The sequence below is a fragment of the Gymnodraco acuticeps genome, unplaced genomic scaffold (assembly GCF_902827175.1).
Source record: "Gymnodraco acuticeps unplaced genomic scaffold, fGymAcu1.1, whole genome shotgun sequence".
Taxonomy (NCBI): domain Eukaryota; kingdom Metazoa; phylum Chordata; class Actinopteri; order Perciformes; family Bathydraconidae; genus Gymnodraco; species Gymnodraco acuticeps.
In genome coordinates, this window is record NW_022992351.1 from 267173 (window position 1) to 291467 (window position 24295).

The following is a 24295-nucleotide window of genomic DNA, read 5'->3' on the forward strand; positions in this document are numbered from 1 at the left end:
AGACGTGAAGGGGGCCGCGACAAACGCACAAGTTCAACTCGAGCGTCATATTACAACGTTAGCTTAGCCTGATCGATCCGATCTCCATTCAGAAAACACGCATTCTGTCTGCAGACTTGTCAAAGCATTAATTCATGGTTTTTACTAACCGGTATCAGTATGTCTTTACTTCGGCATCATTTTGAAACGTGTATTACAATTAAATCACGGTAAAATATGTTCATTTTGTTGTAGTTGTAGCCCCGTAGCCAGCGCGTCTTGTTTGAATGATGCGAGTAAAACCAGTGAAACCAGGGTGAAACCAGTCTATGGGTGAAACCATGTCTATGGGTGAAACCAGTCTATGGGTGAAACTCGAGCGTTTAGAGCTAAACGAATATTCGCATCGCGTCCGGTGTGAAAGCAGCATAAGGGTCATTCCAGAATTGGAGGACAATTTAGACACCAATATTTTTGAAAAATTAACCTTTTATTTTATAATTTTTTTTAATGTATTTAGGAAAAACAGATAATAAACCATCAAAAAAAGTGATTTGCCCAGCTAGGCATCAAATGTATATTTTCCAATGAAGAATTACCCCTGTTACTCTAATTATAGTAACAGGGTTGAAAGTAACAGGGTTGAAAATCAATGCTAATTTGAGCTTTAACCTCAGGAATTATTGCTAGATGTAGCATGTAATGCTACTTTCAAGGCAAGGACACACTTGGATATCTAATGCAAGAAAGATAACTTTGAAATTAATATGCTTTATTCTGATAATATCAGTAACAGGGTTGAGTGGGTCAGAGTGCCACACTCTTTTAAGACTGAAAAGATTGTAAAAATATGAAAAATAAAAGAGAGGACTTAGTTTTGGTCTACCCATGGCACTAGCACATGGCTTGCTGATGTCACTTCCACTGTGTCATCTGACTTACAGTTTTTTCACTTCCTGTGCCAATCTAAAAAGGTTTGGGTTGTCACTGTCACTACCCGATCTGCAGCTCTGCCCGATCTGCAGTGCGCATGTGCGAGATGATCCGCCATATTGGACAACTCCGGACGGCAACCCAAGTAGGACAACATTGACACAGTGGCTTTTGGCAAAGCTCAAAAATAAAACGAGAGAGAGATGAGTTATTGTTATTATTACAACGTGACTTCACTATTATATAACAACTCTTTTTATTGGGTTCTTTTATTTGGGGTTAAGTACATTGTCAGAATAATTGAGAAATGCATTTAACTTCTGTTAGACAGCTATCATAGGCTATTGAATACATATTTACTGTGAATGTGTGCAAAAATGTATGGCATATAGCTGTCTAACAGAAGTTAAATTCATTTCTCACTTATTCTGACAATGTACTTAACCCCAAATAAAAGAACCCAATAAAAAGAGTTGTTAAATAATAGTGAAGTCACGTTGTAATAACAATAACTCATCTCTCTCGAGTTTTCCTTTTGAGCTTTGCCAAAAGCCACTGTGTCAATGTTGTCCTACTTGGTTTGCCGTCCGGCGTTGTCCAATATGGCGGACCATCTCGCACATGCGCACTGCAGATCGGGCAGAGCTGCAGATCGGGTAGTGACCATGGGTAGTGACATGGGTAACAGGGTTGAACCGGGTTGAACGCATGTTGAGGGACACACCTTCTGTGCACAATTACTGTTATTTAAAATATGTTTATGATTTAACAAATTGTTTTTACCATTACAAGAGACATATATCAATAGAATAATACCAAAAAAAGTAAATAAAATCCCTATTTTAAATGTTATATTTGACATGCAAGTTGGTCACCAATAAGCGGGGACAAGAGAAAAATGCCATTTTAGGGGATGTTCGAGAGCTATTTGATAATTTAAATAATATTTTGAAACCACTTTTTCTACAACTTTATATACATGTTGTCTCAAGACAAGTATGTTTAACACAACACGTGCATGTTTTAGCATTTTGGGCATGGATTATTAGATTCTTACTTACAGATCTGCTGATAGTAACTTTTGAAATGAAGTACATCAGCCACATCTACTGTATGTGGCTGATGTACTTCTAACCGGTCACAATGTGGGATTTGGGTAAAACATTGAAATCTGTAATCAGTTAGATTATACATCCATTTAAATAAATGTAAGGAATCAATCATTTTACAGAAATAGCCGCCACAGTAAATGTGCCATTTTTAAGTGTTTTATAACAATCAACAATCCAGATGAATATACAAATGGATTACTAGTGTGTACTACTTTATTTTATCACCTTTTTCCTTAATCAAAAGAAAACCACATAGACTAACCTAAATGTGTGTTATTTGGTTAGGCATAGTTTAGGGATAGTGGTAACATGGAATTGTACTGTTTTTCCCACTTTCCCAGAGTCAGATTATGAGAGATGCACTGGGACAGACATTTATAATGCATTAGGTGTATGCTGCTGTCCAACAGCAATATTAGGCTATCTGGGCTCAATTTAGTTTTCTATTGGAGCAAATAACATAATCATGACCCCATAGGCATCCATGAATTGTGGGAATTAAGCGAGTAAACTCAGAGGGGGGTGAAGGGTGCCTCTTCCCAAGCTTTGTCTGAGGGGAGGCCCACAGTCTCAGACTTTGAAAAAGACTGCTGTAGTAATGAGTCATGGCTATGTAGCTTTGCAAATGTCAAGTCTAAAAAACCATAGACTTAAACGTGATTAAAACTCCAGCCATGCTAGAAGCTCTGTTAGGATCTATTTGTTCACAGTGTGTGATGTGTCTTTTTTTTAACCTTTTAAAAAAAAAAGTATTCTTTATTCACTTTATTTAGAGACACAACTCATTAAACATGTGGGAAATCTGCAGGGCAGTTCTGTACAGAGAGAACAGGAATAATAACGCTCTCAAATATATAAAAATCCATATTCAGGAGTTTAAATTGTCTATTTGTGGGTCAAAAATTACAATACATTATACAGTGGCCCTGAAGTGCAAGACACTACAGCATTTCAGAAAACACTACAGCATTTCACAAAACACTACAGCATTTCACAAAACGCCACAGCATTTCAGAAAACGCCACAGCATTTCAGAAAACACAACAGCATTTCAGAAAACACCACAGCATTTCACAAAACACAACAGCATTTCACATTGGACGGAAAGGGTATTCCTTTAGGGAGAACACTTCTTGTTTGTGATTGGACAGAGCCAGCCAGAGAAGCACTGCTGTGATTGGTTGTTTTTGCTGCCAGTCAAGAAATGACGCTTCGTGATTGGTCAACACCCGACAGCGAAATATATCCCAACACATCAGCCGTTAGCACACACTCAGAGCTCACAGCTCCTCATATCTGTTCAGAAACTGGACAAAAGTTAAACATGTATAAATCACAGACTGTCTGTGTCATGGCGAATACAGTCGCTGCTTTATTTATGTCTGTATGAGGTTGTTGTGAGTGTGGACGGAGCAGCTAAGGTTAGTTTAGCCTGATGGATCCGATTCCATTCAGAAAACACGCATTTTAAAAGCTTTTCGCCTGCCGTCTTATCTGCAGACTTGTCAAAGCGTTAATTCATGGTTTTTACTAACCGTTATCAGTATGTAGTTACTTCGGCATCACTTTGAAACGTGTATTACAATTAAATCACGGTCAAATATGTTCATTTTGTTGTAGTTGGTATCTCCCATAGGATTTACTTGGAGATACGCCCCGCCCCCTCTCAGCGCCTCTTGTTTGAATGACAGGAGCAAACACCGCTGACAGCCGCGGTGAAACTCGAGCGATTAGAGCGATGCGAATATTGGGTGGTCTACCATAGTATTTACATGGAGATAAGCCGCTTAAAAGCCATGAATTAATAAAGCATTAATTCTGTGTTTACTCCTGTCATTCAAACAAGACGCTGGAGAGGGGGCGGGCCGTATCTCCATGTAAATCCTATCGGAATCGGATCGATCAGGCTAAACTAACCTGTAGCTGCTCCGTCCACACTCACAACAACGTCATACAGACATAAATAAAGCAGCGACTGTATTCACCATGACATAGACAGTCTGTGTTTTGTATATGTTGAACTTTTGTTCAGTTTCTGAACAGCAGTGGCGAGCCGTCAGGGCCCTCTAGGCCCTCTGTGAGGGCCTAAGATATTCTAAAAAATAATATTTGATAACATTAAAAAAACAACATTTTTTAAAAAAAATATTATTTTTTATTGTTACATTTTTCATTAGTTTTACCAAAATAACTTGATTTAATTAATTTAAAAATAATATTTCCAAAGAAATAAATCCTTCGAATCTGCCTGTTCAGTTTCTGTTGGAATGTGAAGGGTTACCCCCCTGCTGAAAAAACCAGCTTGGACCAGCATGGTGTTGACCAGCATGGACCAGCATGGTGTTGTGTTTTGGTCACCAGCATGCACCAGCATGGACCAGCTTGGACCAGCATGGACCACCAGCATGGTCCACCAGCATGGACCAGCATGGTGTTGTGTTTTGGTCACCAGCATGCACCAGCATGGACCAGCTTGGACCAGCATGGACCACCAGCATGGTCCACCAGCATGGACCACCAGCATGGTCCACCAGCATGGACCAGCATGGTCCACCAGCATGGACCAGCATGGACCAGCTTGGACCAGCATGGACCAGCATGGTCCACCAGCATGGACCAGCTTGGACCAGCATGGACCACCAGCATGGTCCACCAGCATGGACCAGCATGGTCCACCAGCATGGACCAGCATGGACCAGCATGGACCAGCATGGTCCACCAGCATGGACCAGCATGGACCAGCTTGGACCAGCATGGACCAGCTTGAAGTCCATGCTGGTCCAAGCTGGTTTTTTCAACAGGGAAATGCCGTCTCTGCGAGTTACTGTGAAGACGGGAGAGCTTGTTGGTCCCTCTGTAGATTCACAGAGGGCCAGCTACAGTAACTCAACGAGAGAGTAATGTCAAATGACAGTACAATTGACCAATCATATCTTCCCTCTAAATGGGCGGGCTTTATTTTCGCGGACTTTATGACTAGTTCCGCCCGCTGTGAGGTCTATGCAAGGGGTGCAGTGCATGGATGTATAATAAGAACACGGTGCAGTGACGCATCCTAAAACCCGGAAGTAAGCTTCGCTCGGATTCCCTCGACAGAAAGCATTGGGATTTCTCCATAGGGTTTTGGAAAATAGCTCGAAATAAGGTCTGTGGAAAACGAACCTGTTAGATAAATGCACGTTGTGTTCAGCCGGATAATATCCACATGTCTATCCTACTTTTATTATTTTTGAATCATACATCTAATCGATAGATTTATGATTAGCATAAGTTCGTTCATGATGGCTCACAATTCAGTGATAGTGATGACGTCGTTGCGAAATTATTAACCGAGTCATTTTCAAGATTGAGTTACAATGATAAACTGGAGTGGCAAAGGATCAACTGAATGACCCGCCATCAAGTGCTTCATCCAAAAGGACAGGAGGATGGACTTTGTGTTTAAGTGATTTGATCATCAAAGGTAGGCATTTTCAATGTGGGCCGCCGTGCCGACTTAGTTCATTTGTAATCGCTACTTGGCTGTGGGTGCCCTGTCATGATAGGTGTTTATATAAATGATGTTGTTTTGTGTGGTAGAGGGTCGCTGTCATTGATGCGTTTTGCACCCCGAACCACTGTTTTGATATTCCGCTGAAGTCTACGTTGAGACGTAATATCTCTTCTTTTTTTTCGAGGGAAGTGGGGGTCAGAGGGCCTAGGTATAAAAGTCACGGCTCGCCACTGCTGAACAGACATGAGGAGCTGTGAGCTCTGAGTGTGTGCTAACAGCTAACGGTGTGTTGGGCCAATCACGAAGCGTCATTTCTTGACTGGCAGCAAAAACAACCTATCACAGCAGTGCTTCTATGGCTGGCTCTGTCCAATCACAAACAAGAAGTGTTCTCCCTAAGGAATACCCTTTCCGTCCAATGTGAAATGCTGTGGTGTTTTGTGAAATGCTGTTGTGTTTTGTGAAATGCTGCGGCGTTTTGTGAAATGCTGTTGTGTTTTGTGAAATGCTGTTGTGTTTTGTGAAATGCTGTTGTGTTTTGTGAAATGCTGTGGTGTTTTGTGAAATGCTGTGGCGTTTTGTGAAATGCTGTTCTATTTCGTATATGGCTTCGCCCTCTAAGGCTATCGCTATTGGGTTTACCCTTCTGCGCCCCCGCGCAGTACTGAAACACTTGTAGTCCACGCCCACCCGCTAGGTGGGCCCCACCCTCGGGCCACCTTCCGGTATAAATAGGGAGGTTGCCCGGTGATCTGCTCCCTCTTTTCTTCAGCAACCAGCAGTTTACTGAAGCACGAGAAAAGCAACATCATGAGCAATAAAGAGTGTGTCCGTATGTGCCCTTCGTGCAATACGGGCTACATTATGAGCTACGATTTGCATCCGATATGCGCAGCCTGTCTGGGGCCAGAGCACGCGGACGCGGCTCTCAGCCAGCAGGTCGCATGTCCTCACTGTGTGCGTCTTCCTTCATCCGACAGGAAGCGAAGGGCGGACGCTCTAGCTGCTGCGGGGGAGGAAGACGTCTGGGGTGGGCAGGAGCCCATCCAGGACAGCCTGTTTATGGAGGCGAGTGGAGGGGCAGGAGTCGGACGACTCCTTCCCCGCCTCCCTCCAGGGCTCACCATGCGGCTCTCCCCTTCCCCCTCTTCCCCGGACGGGGGAGACGGGGTCGGAGCGAGAGTCAGAGGTGGCGGTGGAGCACGTGGTCCCCTTCTCCGTGGCCACGGCGCTACCGGCATTGGGAGGCATCATGCTGGAGCTGCCGGAAATAATCGGCAAGGCAGCAGCATGTAGAGGTCTCCCCGTTCCACGAGTACGGGAGAGGGTGGCTCTGGACGACATGGCGGGTGTGTTTTCCCGGGTGCAGACGGGCAGGAGTGATCCGACCTGTCCGCGCTTCCCCGCCATTAGACGTTATCAGGAAGGTGCAGCGGCGAACCCGAGGAGCTTGAGGGCTCCGGTGGCCACCTTTGTCCCCTTCACCAAGGTGGAGGGTTTCACAGATGAGGTTTTCCTAACCACCCCCGCTCTGGAACCGAGCTTAACGGCATTTTTCGGGGTGAGACAGGCCAACTTGGTCGCCGGACGGCGCCCTATGTTGACCGACCCCAAGGGCCAGTATGTCGCCCGCCAGGCTGACCGGGCGCACCAGTGTGCGTTCCAGGCGTCGGCAGCGGCAAACAATATCGCTTTGCTGACCAACTCGGTGGTGACGTTGGTCGAGCGATCCACCACCGTGGCTCCAGAGGAGGCGGAGGAGATCGCTCCCATTTCTAGGTAAAATCATTGAAAAAGTTGTTTTTCAACAGTTGAGTAATTTCTTGCATTTAAATGACTGTTTTGATGTGTTCCAGTCAGGCTTTCGTCCAAACCACAGCACTGAGACTGCTCTTGTAAAGGTCTTTAATGACATCCACTTAAACACAGACAGTGGCAGAACTTCAGTGTTAGTATTATTAGATCTCAGTGCTGCGTTTGACACTGTTGACCACAGCATATTACTAGACCGACTGGAGAACTGGGTGGGACTTTCGGAAACAGTTCTGATTGGTTTGAATCCTACTTAAAGGACAGAAACAACTTTGTTTCTATAGGTAAATACACATCTGAGTTGACAAATATGACATGTGGGGTTCCTCAAGGCTCCATCTTGGGGCCTCTTCTCTTTAACATCTACATGCTACCACTGGCTCAGATAATGAAGAACAACAAAATAAGTTACCATAGCTATGCAGATGACACACACATTTACGTAACAATTTCACCAGGAGACTATGCTCCAATTCAAACACTGAGTAAGTGCATTGAACAAATCAATGACTGGATGTGTCAGAACTTTCTCCAATTAAACAAAGATAAAACTGAGGTAATGGTTTTTGGAGCCAAGGCAGAACGTATAAAAGTTAGCGCTGAGCTTCAGTCTGCAATGTTCAAAACAACAGATAAAGCCAGAAATCTAGGTGTAGTCATGGACTCTGACCTGAGTTTCAACAGTCACATTACAACTGTTACTAAATCAGCCTACTATCACCTAAAGAATATATCTAGGATTAAAAGACTAATGTCACAGCAGGATTTGGAAAAACTTGTCCATGCTTTTATCTTCAGTAGACTCGACTACTGCAATGGTGTCTTCACAGGTCTCACTAAAAAATCTATTAGGAAGCTGCAGCTAATTCAGAACGCTGCTGCTCGAGTCCTCACTAACACTAAGAAGTGGATCACATCACTCCAGTTCTGAAGTCTTTACACTGGCTTCCTGTGTGTCAAAGAATAGATTTCAAAAATACTGCTGCTGGTTTATAAAGCACTGAATGGTTTAGGCCCAAAATACATTTCTGACCTCCTGCTAAATTATGAACCATCCAGATCTCTCAGGTCTTCAGGGACTGGTCAGCTTTCTGTCCCCAGAGTCAGAACTAAACATGGTAAAGCAGCGTTCAGTTATTATGCTCCAAATATCTGGAACAAACTCCCAGAAACCTGCAGGTCCGCTGCAACTCTGACTACTTTTAAATCCAGGCTGAAGACTTTTCTTTTTGTCGCTGCTTTTAATTGAACTATTCATATCTTAGACTGCACTGTAACTTTTATCCATGTACTTTTTTCTTTTAATGTTTAATTGACAGCACTGTAATTTTTATCCATGTATTTTTACTTTTAATGTTTATTTTATTAGCTTTTCTTTTTAATGACTGATTTTAAATGCCATTTTCTTAATCTCTTTCATTTTTTGTAAAGCACTTTGAATTGCCTTGTGTTGAAAAGTGCTATATAAATAAACTTGCCTTGCCTTGCCTTGCCTTGCTAAGGCGGCCAGCACGGCGCTCACGCTGTGCGCAGCCGTGGCGGTGTCCCAGGCGAGGATTACGGCCTGGATGACACAGATCCAGCGTCACCTCTGGTTACAGCAGGCAGCGGTCACAGAGCCAGCCAGGAAGGTCTTACTGGACGCTCCGATCAGCTCGGACGGGCTGTTCGGGCCCCAGTTCCTGGCCATGGTTGATTCCATGAAGGCGGCTTCGGAGCAGGCGGAGGACATCCGCCAGCACGTCGGCTGACTCCAGCCAGCGGTGAAGCAGCAGCGACACCAGCAGCAGCAGCAGTAGCCAACTCGGCCACAGCGGCAGACGGACAGACACCAGCAGCAACAGCAGCCGAGGCGTCCGTCAGCGGCGGCCGGGGCACCGACCCGCACCTCCAGGGCACCGTCCCGCACCTACGGGCCCCCACCAGAGGGGGGTAAGAAGGGAGTGAGGTACTCCCGTTCGGCGTCTACTCCACGAGAGCCGCCGAAAAAACAAAGCCGGCCTTGACGGTTTGGGGGGGAGTGTGATCGAAATAAAGTCGTTTATTTCCTAACATATGGTCTGAGTCATCAGTTACAAATGTGTGTCACATATCCCCCACCCTGGGAGCTGCCTATGACCTGTCGGTTAATAGCCAGCCGGGTTCGGTACAAAAGCCTGCGCTATTTAATCTATCGATTAATAAGCTGCAGAGCACAATAATTACACCAACTTCCTCCAATCTGATGCACGGTTCGCGACAGGCTTCTGATGGTTTATGACTCTTCGGTTATTAAACCACAGACCTCGCGGCATTCTTCTGTCCGAGATACGCCACCTATACACGGTCATAATAAGCCCATGAGCGCAGTGTTAACGCCTCATGTGGATATTACTGCACACACCTCCATCCATCCTCTGAGCGTGTACACGTCTCATGATGCGAGGCGGAGTGATACGCAGCGTGTGGAGGCCTCCGCACAGCCCTTTCGCTCTAGGCCCACCTTGGGTTGCCTCACGGGGCAGCGGCGGCGAGGGCTTTGGAGTGGCTCGTCGTCATGACAACCACAACACATCTCGAACAGGCGCGCCCGCTGTCAGAGTGTTTCTCGGCGTGGCAGCGCCTGTGTTTGATGGACGGATGGATGCACAGGCTGATCAGCAGAGGGTACACCCTGCAGTTCACCCCCCCCCCCCCACAGTTCAGCGGGATACAGGTGACATGCCTAACATCCCGAGAACAGTGTCTTGCGCTCCAAGCAGAGCTACGGGAACTCCTGTTGAAGGAGGCTATTTCCAGGGCTCCCCAGGAGGAAGAAAATCAGGGGTATTACTCCCGCTATTTTCTTATCCCGAAAAAGACAGGGGGAATGAGACCCATCCTCGACCTGTCAGTTTTCAACGAGGCAATAATGAAAAGACCTTTTCACATGCTGACGGTCAAAAAGGTGCTAGAGTGTGTTCACCAGGGAGATTGGTTCACCTCTATAGACCTGAAGGATGCTTACTTCCATGTGCCCATCATTCCGAAACACAGGAAATTCCTGAGGTTTTCATTCCAGGGAATAGCGTACCAGTACAACCGTCTGCCGTTCGGCTATTCCCTGGCTCCTCGTACTTTTTCAAAGTGTGTAGAGACGGCGCTGCAGCCGCTACACAGAGGAGGAATGAGAGTACTATTTTACCTGGACTACCTGCTGCTGCTGGCTCGTTCCAAGGAGGAGGCGGCTTTACAGACGGTACAACTCATATCGCATCTGTCAAAGCTGGGTTTCATGATCAACTGGGAAAAGAGCTGTCCTGTTCCAGCCCAGAGTATTGTTTACCTGGGGGTGGAATTGAACTCAGCCCGCATGAGAGCACGACTCTCACGGCAGAGAGTGGAAACGCTGACAGCTCTCCTTCAACGTGTCATACCACGCAGCGTGGTGACGGTCACTCTCCGTGATGCGGCTGCTCGGCATGATGGCAGCAGGTCACGTGGTGATGCCCCTGGGTCTCCTACACATGAGGAGACTGCAGAGGTGGTTCATCAGCCTCCGCATCGACCCCATTCGACAGAAGATGCGCATGGTGGTCATCTCTCTGTCCGTTGGTTCAGACTTAACATACTGGAAAAGTCCCCACGTCCTGTCAGAGGGGGTTCCCCTGGGCAGAGTTACGTCACACATCTCGGTGTTCACAGACGCATCTCTCTCAGGGTGGGGAGGAACGTGCATGTCGCAGGCAGTGGGAGGACAGTGGCCGGCTCACATGTCTTTCCACATAAATGTGCTGGAATTGATCTCCGTACGGAGAGTAATTCAGCATTTTGCCCCGTTGCTGCGGAATCAGCATGTGTTGATTCGCACAGACAACAAAGCCGCGGCGGCCTACATCAATCGCCAGGGGGGTGTACGCTCAGTGCAGCTCCTGAACACAGCCAGATGGCTGTTGATCTGGGCGCGCGCACACGTGCTCTCCATCAGAGCACTGTATGTGCCCGGAGAGCTGAACAAAGGGGCAGACCTCATGTCCAGAGGAGGTCCTCGCCAGGGGGACTGGAGCCTCCATCCCAAACTGATTGCCCAGGTTTGGAGCCAGTTCGGGAAAGCGGAGGTGGATCTGTTCGCCGCACGCGGGAACGCGCAATGCGGGCCCTGGTTCTCCCTGTCAGCACGGGACCACCCCACCCCTGGGGGTGGACGCGTTCGCACATCGGCCATGGCCCAGGGGACTGCTGTACGCCTTCCCACCAGTCCCGCTGATTCCTCGGTTCCTGGACCGAGTGCAGGAAGAGCGGCTGTCAGTGATCCTGATAGCCCCGGAACGCACGGGAGCTTCCTGGTTTCCATGCCTACAGCGTACGCTGTCAGGCAGGCCATGGGAGATTCCGTGGCGGGGGGACGCTCTCTCACAGGTGGAGGGAGCGATCTACAGTCACCCAGTGATAGGCCAGCCCTTATGGGCATGGCCCCTGAGCGGGAACACTTAGAGAGCTGGGGTCTCTCTCAAGATGTTGTACGCACCATTCAGGGAGCCAGGGCCGCGTCTACCAGAGCGTCCTACACAGCCAAGTGGGCAGCGTTCCAGCGTTGGTGTGTAGGGAGAAGCCTGGACCCCATTACGTGCCCCCTGCCTCACGTGCTGTCATTCCTCCAGCTGTTGTTGGACAGGAATTTGGCGTTCAGCACAATCAAGGTGTATGCGGCTGCCATATCATCTTGTCATGTGGGTTTCGGAACAGGGACGTTGTTCAGTCACCCCCTGACGAAACGGTTTCTGCAAGGGGTACGAAGACTCAGACCGGTGTCACGCGCACTGGCGCCTCAGTGGGATTTGGCTTTGGTGTTACGAGCACTATGCAAAGCCCCATTTGAACCTTTAGAGGAGGTTCCCCTCAACATGTTATCAGCCAAAGTAGTACTGCTTTTGGCTCTAACATCGGCGAAAAGGGTGAGTGATTTATCCGCTCTCTCTGTGGCACCGTCATGCCTCCGGATCCAGGGGGATGGCAGTTCGGCTGTGTTACGTCCTAACCCAGCCTTTATGCCAAAGGTCATCACTAGCTCTTTTAGATCAAGAGTGATCACCTTGGACGGGTTTTTTCCGCCTCCTCATAAATCGGAGGAAGAAGCCACATCTCATCTCCTCTGCCCGGTGCGCGCGCTGGCCTGCTATGTGGCGCGCACAGCGGCAGTGCGCCGTTCTCAGCGCCTGTTTGTGCATTACAGAGAGCGCTCGATCGGGCAACCTCTGTCTACACAACGGCTGTCACACTGGCTGTGTGAGGCGGTGTCACAGGCGTATGTCTCATCGGGGGTGGAGCCCCCGGAGAATATCAAAGCGCACTCAACCAGAGGGATTTCCTCCTCCACGGCGTTGAGCGGAGGAATGTCAGTGGAAGATATTTGCACGGCTGCATCTTGGTCTTCCCCCTGTTCATTTATTCAATTTTATTTGAGGGATGTTTCCCTTTCCTCTATGACGCACCCTGTACTGGGTGTCCTGTCAGAGTGAGTGACATCAGGGAGCCAGCTGAGCGCCTCTCTCCTGCCTCTCGGCACACAGAGAGCGGCCTTTTTCCCCTCGTAGGAGAGGGATGTTCCCCTTCCTCTAATACACTTCGTACGAAGTGTGTGATTAGAGTGAGTAACGTCAGGGATCCAGCTGAGCGCTCTCCTACCTGGCTGGCACGGAGAGAGCGGCTGTTCCCCCTCTAAATATCGCAGGATAAGGTGGGACCTTCGTCTCTACTTCTCACAGCGGTCGGTATGTATTGTTCCCAGCCTGCACCCCGTCAGGAAAACAGGTATGTTTGCTATGTTCCAGGGACGGGGAGGTGCCATTACGCATGGCACAACAGGCAGGGGGGTGTTATTGAGCAGGTGTGTCTGTGCTTCTAGTGCTGGACGGACCCAGTGGGGCGCAGACTACATCATGCTTTGCCCTTAACCCAATAGCGATAGCCTTAGAGGGCGAAGCCATATACGAAATAGAACTGAGGTTACCTAACTGTAACCCAGCTTCTATGAGTATTGGCGCAGCCCTCTAAGCGCCGGGCCCCACTGGCTCTACGAATAGCTGAAGAAAAGTTATATTGTATGGGAGCAGATCACCGGGCAACCTCCTTATTTATACCGGAAGGTGGCCCGAGGGTGGGGCCCACCTAGCGGGTGGGCGTGGACTACAAGTGTTTCAGTACTGCGCGGGGGCGCAGAAGGGTAAACCCAATAGCGATAGCCTTAGAGGGCTGCGCCAATACTCATAGAAGCTGGGTTACAGTTAGGTAACCTCAGTTGTGTTTTGTGAAATGCTGTTGTGTTTTGTGAAATGCTGTTGTGTTTCGTGAAATGCTGTGGTGTCTTGCACTTCAGGGCCACCGTAACATAATGCCTCTTTTGCATATTTTAAACATAGGATTTTTTTTTTTAAACATATCTTTATTATAAATTGTGCAAAGAATATGTTACATTTATACATACACAAGTTTTACAGTGTGTTTTAGTTTTAAAATGCAAGAAGACATTTTGTTTTATAATACTTTGTCAGAATCACAGTGTTGGACATATTGTGTAAAGAGTATTGAAAGTGTTAATTGGGGGGTCGGTGTACACTCTCAGAATGAATCAATGAATGAAACACCCACGCATCATAACGATGTGCTACTGTCATTATTAAGCTATATTACATTAAGCTGTTATTGCTAGTATTACAGTAGTAGATCTGCTTCTCTTGGCAGCTTCCCTCCTGTTGTGCCATTCTTCAAGATCCAACTGCTTTCCCTTTTTTAGTCTCAAATGTTCTCAGCAACATATTTAACATATTTAACTTTTAAGCTGTGGAATGAACAAAGTGTGTGATGCCATGTTGAAAACAGACCACAGAGCAACCATTCTAGTTTTACAGCTACTTCTAAAAAAATTTGAGGAGAGAAATAGTCAACGCAGTAAAATTATTTTTAAATCATGTGTGCTGCTAGAGACTCCTGCTCTGATTGGTTATCTTATGCACTTTTTGACAGTACGAGCAAATATGAAAATGTCATACACTAGCTTTACTGGCTTTCTTTTAAACTGAGAAACACTCTAATGCCATCTAAAGTGCACTCACATCAGATGCAGTCAAGCAGAGACAAACATGTTGTTGGTGAACTTGGCTGGTTATTTGATAGAAACTCTCACAGGGAACTTCCTCAAAGCTACATTAACCTCTGTTCCTTATCAGTACTTCCTCTGTGTTTTGTGTTGAATTCTTACACCATTTGACCTATTATTAAAATGTATTTTGTTCTGTAAGACTGCACATCTGGGGCCGCATGTCCCAGACAGTCATCATGTTAGAGTAGTGCCCCCCCATCTCCTCCCCCCCCCCCATCCATCCAGATGCCCCTCGGGGTGACAGTGACACAAGTGTCCCATTGTCAAAACAGCGTCTCTCAGGGGGGGGGGGACATGCTTTGGGGGACGTCAGAAGATTAGCTATGACATTAACCCCCCGCCCCATAAAACACACACACACACACACACACACACACACACACACACACACACACACACACACACACACACACACTCACACACTCCTCACAGGCGCTTGGACGCTGCTACCCATAATCCCTCTGTTACAAGTCACTTCCCGTTTCATGAGCCACTGAGACAAAGCAACAGATCATGAGTGTGTGTGTTGGGGCTTGTGGCTGATTTTAAATTGAGTTTCAAACGTTTGAATTCCCTGATGGGAGCTGAAAAAAGCAGAAGGGGCGGCCTTGAGATTAATGTGAGTATTTGGAGGTGAGCACTTAAGTGATTGTAGTCCAGCATGAAGGGCATAATGTACTGTATGTGGGGGGGAAAGAGGGGGGGGGTGATGTGTGCAGTCAGGGTGCATATGTTCTATACTGTATGTGTGGGGGAGGTGCTGTGCTTGTTGGACTGTGTCCTAATATAATGTATTAATTCATCATGGTTGGCTGATCAGTGTATGTATTTATTTGCATACTGCGTTTTATTCATTTGTCTCTGTTCAGCTGAGACCTCCAGACCAAGTCCAGTGTTAGCGCAGCTGGTCGATGCCTGATCAATATGTGATCTGCCAGAGAGCTCCCAGGCTGCACTGCAACATCAAGACTGCAGATGCCCTTTACGGACCGTTCAGTCAAATGATTGATTGACACACGACACACCATAAGTGAAAAGAAAAAGGTCTTTTATTTTATGACTTGTGTATCACAATCTTCATTAAATATTCAGCACAGTCCCTTATGTCAGTGTGTCAAACTGTAAGCCAGCACAGCAGAAATGTGAGAAGAGAGGAAAGACACAGAGAGAGAAAGAGACTGAGATTCAGAGAAAGACAGAAAATGTCTGGGGAGAAAATATGGATTGGGAGGCAAAAAAAAAATTCGAAAGTCAGCAGGTTATTTTCTATTCAACTCAAAACAAACATATTGTGAACTAGAATGGCACATGTCAACATGAGTGAAAAATAATTTGTGTATCCACCTCATGAAATCAGATCTGCTCCAAAATTGTGTGACTTCTTCCTTTGACGTGTGACACACTTCTACCAAGCCAGTTGTTTTTCTGTTATCCTGCTCTAGGACAAACAAACCAGACTAAATACTTAACCCTCCTCGTGTTTAAAATCTCAGTGTCACACTTTCATTCCCCCGGCGTTGCACACAGAACCACTGAAGTCAGCAGTGAGTCTCAAAACAAAAAATGTGCGAGATCTTCAGGTGGATTGGCTACATGTGATGAGATTTATAAAGCCTGTGTTTTATGAGGATGGATAGACGGACCGGGGAAGCTAAATTCAAGGTCAGATATGGGATTTATTACATTACTATCTATTTGTCTGCAACAGGAAAATACATCAATAGAGGGTTTAACCCTATTTCAGCCTCTCCTCTTTTATATCTCCCCATTTCTTCTTTCATTGGAGGTGTGGGACTATAGGAGGGATGGATGGGTCGTTCCTCCTTCAGGATGCTTAGTCATGCAGGCATGCACACAGAGTACGGACACAGATATAGACATCAGGTCGATGTGTGTGTTTCTGCACATTTTCTTTTGCTGTCAGCAGATCTTTCAAGTTCATTCCCTGTTTTCTTTGCATCTTATTTTATCCTGCATTTTCTTACCACCACTTTAGACTTTAAAAGCCGGATGATGGTTTTTGGCTTTTCCCATTTGTGGCTACATCTGCTTAATTACCATGTCTTACTCACACTACAGACAGCCATGTGTGAGTTTATCCCCGCCCCCCGCCCCCCTCACCTAAACACACATACACACACAAACCACACTCATCCAGCTAATGGACCAGCCTGTCTCTGCTTTTGCTGGGCTTATATTTCATCTCAAAGAGGGAGGGAGCAAAGCCAACAGGTCCATTACGAAGCGAGAGAGAGACGCGAGAGAGATAGGGAATGTGAGGAGGGGAGGAAAACAGAACGAGAGGGGCGGGGATACAGTTGCAGGCGTACTGCGGCAGCGGCAGAGCGGCATGACGTGAGAGAGGGGAGGAATGACAGACAGAGGAACACACAGATGCACATGCTTGCAGCTCAGAGGCCTGCCAAGCAGAAGTAGAGAGAAGCAGAGGCAGGGGGGGCATACAGATCAGAGACCCTCTCACTGAGACTCTCTCGCTCACTGCTCTATCCTGATGCTAGCAGGGGGTGAGTGTAGCTGTGGTTCATATTCCCAATTTATTTCTGCATTTGACCATGTGACTGTTGTTGTGAATCTCTGCGTACTTGTAAGTGTGAACCTGTTTCCTCTCCTTCTCGTAATGCTGCTCAGAATGACAGTTATATACGCAGTGTTTTTAAAGGATGTTCACTGTGATATCACAATCAGCAGAAATGGCGGTAGAGTGGCAGAGAGAGGTTAGCAGAGAGAAAGGCAGAGCTTAAGTGGGATGAAAAGAGGGGAGAGGGGATGATAGAGGAGGGGGTATACCGTAACCAGGGGTGACGTGATGTGATCAGTCTGAGTCAGCATTTGAGGGTGCTGTAGGACTCGGTGCAGCCTGCGTAGCGTACTATGGTGTGAGTGCAAGACGAGTTGAGAGAGTGAGAGAGTTGTAGTGAATCAGAATAGAGGGAAACACATGGTGATGTTTTTCTGGTTTATAGTCTGATTAGGCTCTCTCCTGTTTAGCTTGTGTGGGTGGTTTTGTTTGTCTGTCTGTGCTGCGGTAATGAGTGCATCTGGAGTGGACGTGTGTGTTACACATGCCTCATTTTCCCATTTTGTGAGTGATTCACATACTCTGCAGAAACCTTATGAAACTCCTAACCTGATGACTTATCCTTGTGGTTGTACTAGGCTTCATTGAAAACCTTTTGTCACTATAGATAAGTGGCTATCCGCAGTGAATGAAAGCTATGCAGGTATGACATCAAAACATTGTGGTGAAAAGGATACATTTACTATGTTCCTCTGCCACTGACAATCTGGAAATACAATGTTATTAGACGGCTTGATGATATGTTGTGGATTCATTTTGGGATGACAGAATATGTGTCATTGTAGGTTAAGGAAATTTCCACTCACGTTACTGACTCATAATAACAACGCATTTCTTTGTGCGTGTGTAAAATGATGAGAACACTGATTCCAGAAAAGAAAGTGACTTTAAAAATGAGTCGCATCGTTACGGTGGCCCCGGATTGGCTAAAAGTGTTGTGTCTGTTTGTCACAGCTTCCTGTCTCGATGAATGGTGAGGCACAGTGAACCAATGGGAGGGCAGCGATGAGGATGCAACAGTGATCCAGGAAAAAACAGCCCATTGTTTCCCGGGACGTTGGAGAAGTGTGACCTTCCTCCTGAAGGCTTTTGCCGCTCGGCCACTGAAGGAGCCGTTACTCCATTGACAGGTAACACACTCGTGAGACAGCAGAGCTAGCACATGACATTTCATAATAAGCCGTGAGCTTCAGACGTGGTTATTTTTGTACTGTTGTGACTTCTAAGAAAGATGTGTATTTCGAGGACTCCTAACAGCACTTTGGATTGTTTCTGAACCTCTTTATGTGGCCATCAAAGTGTAAAATGATGTCAGAAAGCACATTGTGGCTGTTGTTTTGGACGTTGTCATTATGGAGGTGATAACATTTATTTATTGTAGACTTTTCAGGCTGGGTGACACACAGAGACACTCACAGGCGCTGCTGATGTCCTCCAGTTCACAGACAGAGAGGCCTGTGTTACCAGAGCATTTATTGATTTACGGATGAGTCAGAGGGTTTTCATCACAAGGCCCAGAGTGCGTATGTGTGTGAGAGAGAAGGTATGCACTTGGTCAGAGGTACAGTAACTGAATTCAGGCCTGGTTGGTCATGTGACATAGGGGCTAATATTATGTAATAAGATTAAGAAGGTAACATCTTATCCCTGCTGCCCCGCTATCCTTCTTTTTTACGCCTTCAAGTAGAAACTGACCTGCAATCTTTTATGATCAAGTGAAGATTTGTTGTTAATCACCTCAGTTCAACTCCTGGATATGTGGAGACAGATTGTAAATTATACAGGATAAGATTAGTGGGACATAAGAGTCCCTGCTGCTGTTTCACACAGCGTCCAGCAGATGTCAGTACCATCCTTGCACAACGATTGAAGTAAATGCTCTGTATTATTCCGAACATTTGCTTTACCAATAGTTATAGCATTCACTTGTGACAACTTAAACGTTTGTGTCACCATGTTTGTGTCCTTATACATTAGAATTGTTGTGTGTACAGTATCTATGAATGTCACAGAAACACTAATGCATGTTATATTATTAGCCAAGAGGCTCGCATCTATAGTAATAAACAAGTATTAGTAGAAGACAAATAGCCACTTGATTAATGGCTTTTAATAATTGAAAACAATTGATCAATCTTTAACTACTAAAAAAAACGAAAAAATGAATTTATCAAATGCGAATTTCTGGAAATCTCTGATTTCAGCTTCTAAATATACTGCTTTTCTCTTATATATATATATCACTTTAAGTTTAATTTATTGGGGTTTTGGACTGTTGTTTTGTCAAAAACATCTTTAAAAATGTAGAATGTGTTCTATGGACTACATGTTTATTCATACTCTAATGTTGTTCTGGCAGACAAGTCACAAGCAGTTTGACCTATTGTGAAAGTGTCAGACCAACAATCTAACTATTGTAAATGCACTTATGTAACAGAGTGATGGTGTATTTACCTCCTTTATATAGTCTGAACACATGACGCAGACATAATACCCTACAAATGTCACAAGCTTCAGCTGTGAAATATCACCTAAAATTGATTTGACAGATTTGAAACCGCTTTCAGCTGCTGCTTCCAGTCAACAGAAACTTCTTATTGTCTCTTTCTGTGGATATACACACACGGGCATCCCCACCGCCAGCTGAGCCTCGGTATGTCCTTACGTGGGCTGCAGTAGTACTGGTGTGACCCCGCTGCGTCCTCGGGGAACGGCCAATTTCCATACAGATAGAGCCAGAGAGCCAGACCGCACCTGTGCTCCTGGAAATCCTTACAGGAATTGTATCAGACAGACAGAAATTCTGATGCTTATTATTGACTAACCATGCTGAGGGAAAGGGCAAGAGAAACAGAGATGGGTGGGGGAAGAGGAGGAAGAGGAATTTAGGATGAGGAATGAAGAGAAAGCAGGATGGATGATCTGTCACTGTTTACCTACTGCTGCATCACTGCTTCTGTATGCTAGTGTGCAGGTGTCCATTAGCGATTATCTATGATATAGAGCACCAGTCCGTGGCAAAAATCCAATCTCCATTATCTGTGTCAGTATGATATTATAAGTAGGTGAAAGGAATGTGTCCTATAATGAAGCAAACCTTTCCTTTTATTAGAAATGGGTTTTTTGGGCCTGTTTTGAGGTTTTGTCTATGAGCAATACTGCGATTAGATGCGCCCCCGTATAATCTATCATTTTATCCTTGTGACGCTGACGGCTTAATTCGACACAACTCTAATTTACTAAAGAGAGCTTTCAAGAAGTCTTCTGGCAAAACAAGTTCTGCTATTTACGAAAGGGCAAGTAGGATTAAGCGTTAAATCCTCTATATTTGTGAGTATGTGTAATTAATTATAACAAAAAATCTACTTATCTTGCACTGATTCAAAGCAAAAGTGTTATACAGGAAGTATAACATATACATTATATACATACTTTTGTATGCATACGTATCTATATACAGTATATGTTTATAAACGGGTTAGATGCCAGACAAGCTGTAGACACACCCCTGCACATCTGGACCGCAACAGCAACAATATTTGTTATTCAGACGTTCTTAAAACACTTGCTGAAATATGTTTCGCAGTTATTTTTTTATGGAAAAGCTGGTCATCAAATGAAAAAATAAAAAGGTTTATTTATGTATATATTAATGTATTCAGGCATTTTCATAGACTGGGCAAAGATTCAAGATGCTGTGACCCTTCTGGTTCTACACAAGCTGTTTCTTCCCTTTTCCCCTCCCTCCCTCCCTCCCTCCCTCTCTCCCCACCTCACAGCCTCTCGTCCTATTTCCCTCCAGCAGAGCAGAACCAAGTAGTTTGATTATACGTCATTAAGAGTAATGTTTCACTTGAATAACACTTCGCTGCGCTCTGTGTGAAAGAGAAAGGGAACTAAGAATATCAAGCTGACTTTTAGATCTCTTGGGTTTTTCTGAGAGGTGAACTGTGAATATCTGGAATCATAGCCAATCAGGTGAGAAATATCTCATACCTCCTCTGAAGCTCATATATGTTAGAGAGCAGTGTGTGGCGAGTGCTTGTGGGAGTGTGTATTTGAATTCATTAAATGCAGAAAATCAGTTTTCCGAGAACATAACGCTCCAAAGGCAGCTGGTAGATGTTGCTGTGAGCATGTGAAGCTGTTTTTGTTTTTTTGAACTCCCAGCAGGCACATTTGATTGCGCAGACGCTTCATGCCGTGCTGAAAATAAGCTCAACTCGTGGTTTACAATGACTCAGTTTGTCATATGTGTTCGATTCACATGCTCGCATACCAAGGAAGTGTTTGGAACAGCACGTTCTAGTTTAATGTTATTGGATTAAAATGTAATTCGATTTGAAGACAGTGTAATTAACCTTTAAATTAATAAACATTGCTGACTGATACTGTTGTTGTGGATTTAGTTTGAATGTGAAGAACTAGCGTCAGTGTTCAACATTTTGACTCATAGGTGTTTCTCTCCCTGTGTTTCTCCAGGTCAGAATGAGTGGGGGAGTCAATGTGAAGTCGGCCCCCCGGGCTCCTCCCACGTCAGGGATCCCCCTCCCTCACAGCCTGTTGCCCTCCTCCCCCAAAGCAGACACCCGCCGTCGGGCTGGAGACCTGCCCAGGCCTTCAACACAGACCCCTAAACACACACCCACACACACTCCCACACACACTCCCACACACACACCCAGACACTCTCCTTTACTTTGCCCACGCAGCTCTGGCATTCCCGGGCCCTCCTCCAGGGACCCCAAGAGAGACACCGGTCTGAAGAGTCAGCTCTTCCAGCGAGTGGGTGCTCTACCTGCCCCCCAGGGGTCCCGCTCGGCCTACAACAGCCCGTTGACGGAGCGCAGGACACCACCGCAACACTCCAAAGACACACTGGATCTGGGGAAACTCGCCCCGCCTCAGATCCCCTCACAGTTCCCACATGACGGCAATCGCAACAGAAACACCCCCCTCCCCAATAAGAACCAAACATGGGGGACCAGCAACCTGCGTCCCCCGCTGCAGTTCAGGAGAGCAGACAACTCCAACTCCCAGGCAACGGGGGGGGTCACGCCACAAAGAGAGGAAGATGCTCCAGAAAACCGACCAGCCCAGTCGAACAACGGTAACCTCCGGCCCACTCTTGATCTAACCAGCTATGAGCACGCCATCAGAGGTCGCAGTGACTCCACCAGCCAATCAGACGAGGAGATGGGCACTCCTGAGGATGGTAGTCCGGCCTGCTCTCCCTGTCCCATGCCGCTGCCATCAATAACATTCACCATGCCAATAATGTCCAATATGGCTGTTCAAATGCTGGATCAACGTCTACAGGAGGAGGCTGCGTCCACAGAGACACACACACCCAAAGTCAACATGGCCACTGTGGCTCCCTTCAGCTACAGGTGAGTGGTGATACAGCAGTCTATCAACACTTTGATCACAAGCTACCAACGACGCCCCTAATCATAAAACCATTCCCTTCTCATGATGAATCTCTCCTCATAACACTTCATGATCATTTCAATATCTTTTTCAATGATAATGCTTCCAAAATGATCAATCCCTCTTATATCATGAATCATGTCTTAATTGCCATATAAGTCAAAATAATCACAATGAGTTATTGTTTCAGACCGTGCAGCCTCAATCTGAAGTGTGTTGTTGAGTGTCGTGTTTTAGGAAATAATCAATGAAGAATGAATCAGTCAAAGCATAACAAATGATTCTAAAATGAATGCATTACTTACCATATTTTAGGATTTAAGAATAAGAAAATTCACGATAACAACTTAAATGATTTTCTTTCAAAAAGATGAAATAATATACAGTACTTTGTGCATTATCAGTATTTCTGTTTCTAGGATTTGCATTAAAGTAAAATCAACGTGACACACATTGATTGAGAGTTCCTCTGCTGTGTGTGTGATTGTAATCAGAGGTTTAATGAGTGATTTGCATGAGCAGTAACAGAAGTGTGACGGCTGTGTTCTTGGTGTGTTTACAGGCTGCATGCACAGGAGAGCGATTTTACAGTGGATGAACTGAGTGACTGCTCATCTGGATCCATAGAAGTCTGCTGTGATGACCTAGGTAAGACACACACACACACACACACACACACACACCACACATAGGGGATTGCAGGTATACTGAGATTATACTCTTTAGCACATTTTTCAGAAGCAAAACACTTGCTCTTTGCTTCTAGTCCAGGTCTGTCTAATTTACATCAGGGTGACAATGGATATGGATGCGTATACCTACATTCTGTCAACCAGACGTAATTACTGCGGCATAAATGACGTCAGAAGGGCATGCCGACCTTTGTGTCTCTTTGTGGACCTTGAAAAGACTCAGTGGAGACTCTGGGACAACCATTCTCTGTCTAAATGTTCGGTCCCTCCCCTACCCATCAGGCCTCAGGAGCCATGTCTGTTACGCGGTGTCATTTAGTGCGTGTCTCTGCTGACTACAGCGGTTCCTAGATTAAGAGAGGTAAAGCAGAGAGATGGGCTCAGGATGTTAAGATGAAGGAAGGTGACAGGGTTGGTGTGGGTCAGTAATGGGATGAAATCGGGCACTTCTCAACTCGCTGCCAATGAGTATTATTATATGCACATTGATTTCAGCTTCATCCAAGAGCTGCCGAGGAGTTTAAACCCTTCCTCCACTTACACTTTCTCTCCATCGTCTTTCACGCTCCTCTCCAGCTTCATTGACCTATAAAGCCACAGTCCCAGCATGACCTCCTCTCCATCCTTTTGAGTAATGGTTTCCTCTGTACCCACAGCTATGGTCGTGCTTTGTGGTGGTCAGCGTGAGTCGAGGGATGTGGGCAGGCTTCAGAGATATGACTTTATCAGTGAATCATTCTTTGTGATGTGGTGTCAGTGGGATAGGAGGGGACCAACTGCCTGGCTTTGAAACGTGCAGCCCTGAGTTAGTGTGTATTAAACTTTAATGGACAACATCTCTCTGAGTTTATACACATCTGGCACAATATCTGTACAGTTTTTACATTTTTCCTGCACATTAGATTTTAAATTAAACAGTGACCATGTTTTTACAGTGTTAAAGGGTGTGGCTATTCTTATTGGGTTAACACTGTAAGAATCAACTTGCTTTGTTATACTCCGTCGCCAAATTTAGGAACAATGAGTACTAGAAATACCACAAAATTAACATTTGTTCCTCGTTTACTTATCCCACGCTCCCGTGAATCCTTGAAGAAAATGTCTTATTACCTACGAGCCTCAACAGTG

General features: G+C 45.7%; 1 protein-coding gene across 5 annotated transcripts in view; it reads left to right on the forward strand.

Annotated features, from left to right (window-relative positions):
- Positions 1–16800: 16800 nt before the first annotated feature.
- LOC117541982 (neuron navigator 1-like) overlaps positions 16801–24295 on the forward strand; it is a 95424-nt gene continuing 87929 nt past the window's right edge. For all 5 annotated transcript variants that reach the window (XM_034209378.1, XM_034209379.1, XM_034209380.1 and 2 more), the window contains exons 1-4: positions 16801–16971; positions 18000–18175; positions 21528–22435; positions 23038–23123. In XM_034209378.1, coding sequence (XP_034065269.1) covers positions 21534–22435; positions 23038–23123 — 988 coding nt within the window. In that variant the 5' untranslated portion in view covers positions 16801–16971; positions 18000–18175; positions 21528–21533. The remainder of the gene's footprint in view (positions 16972–17999; positions 18176–21527; positions 22436–23037; positions 23124–24295) is intronic.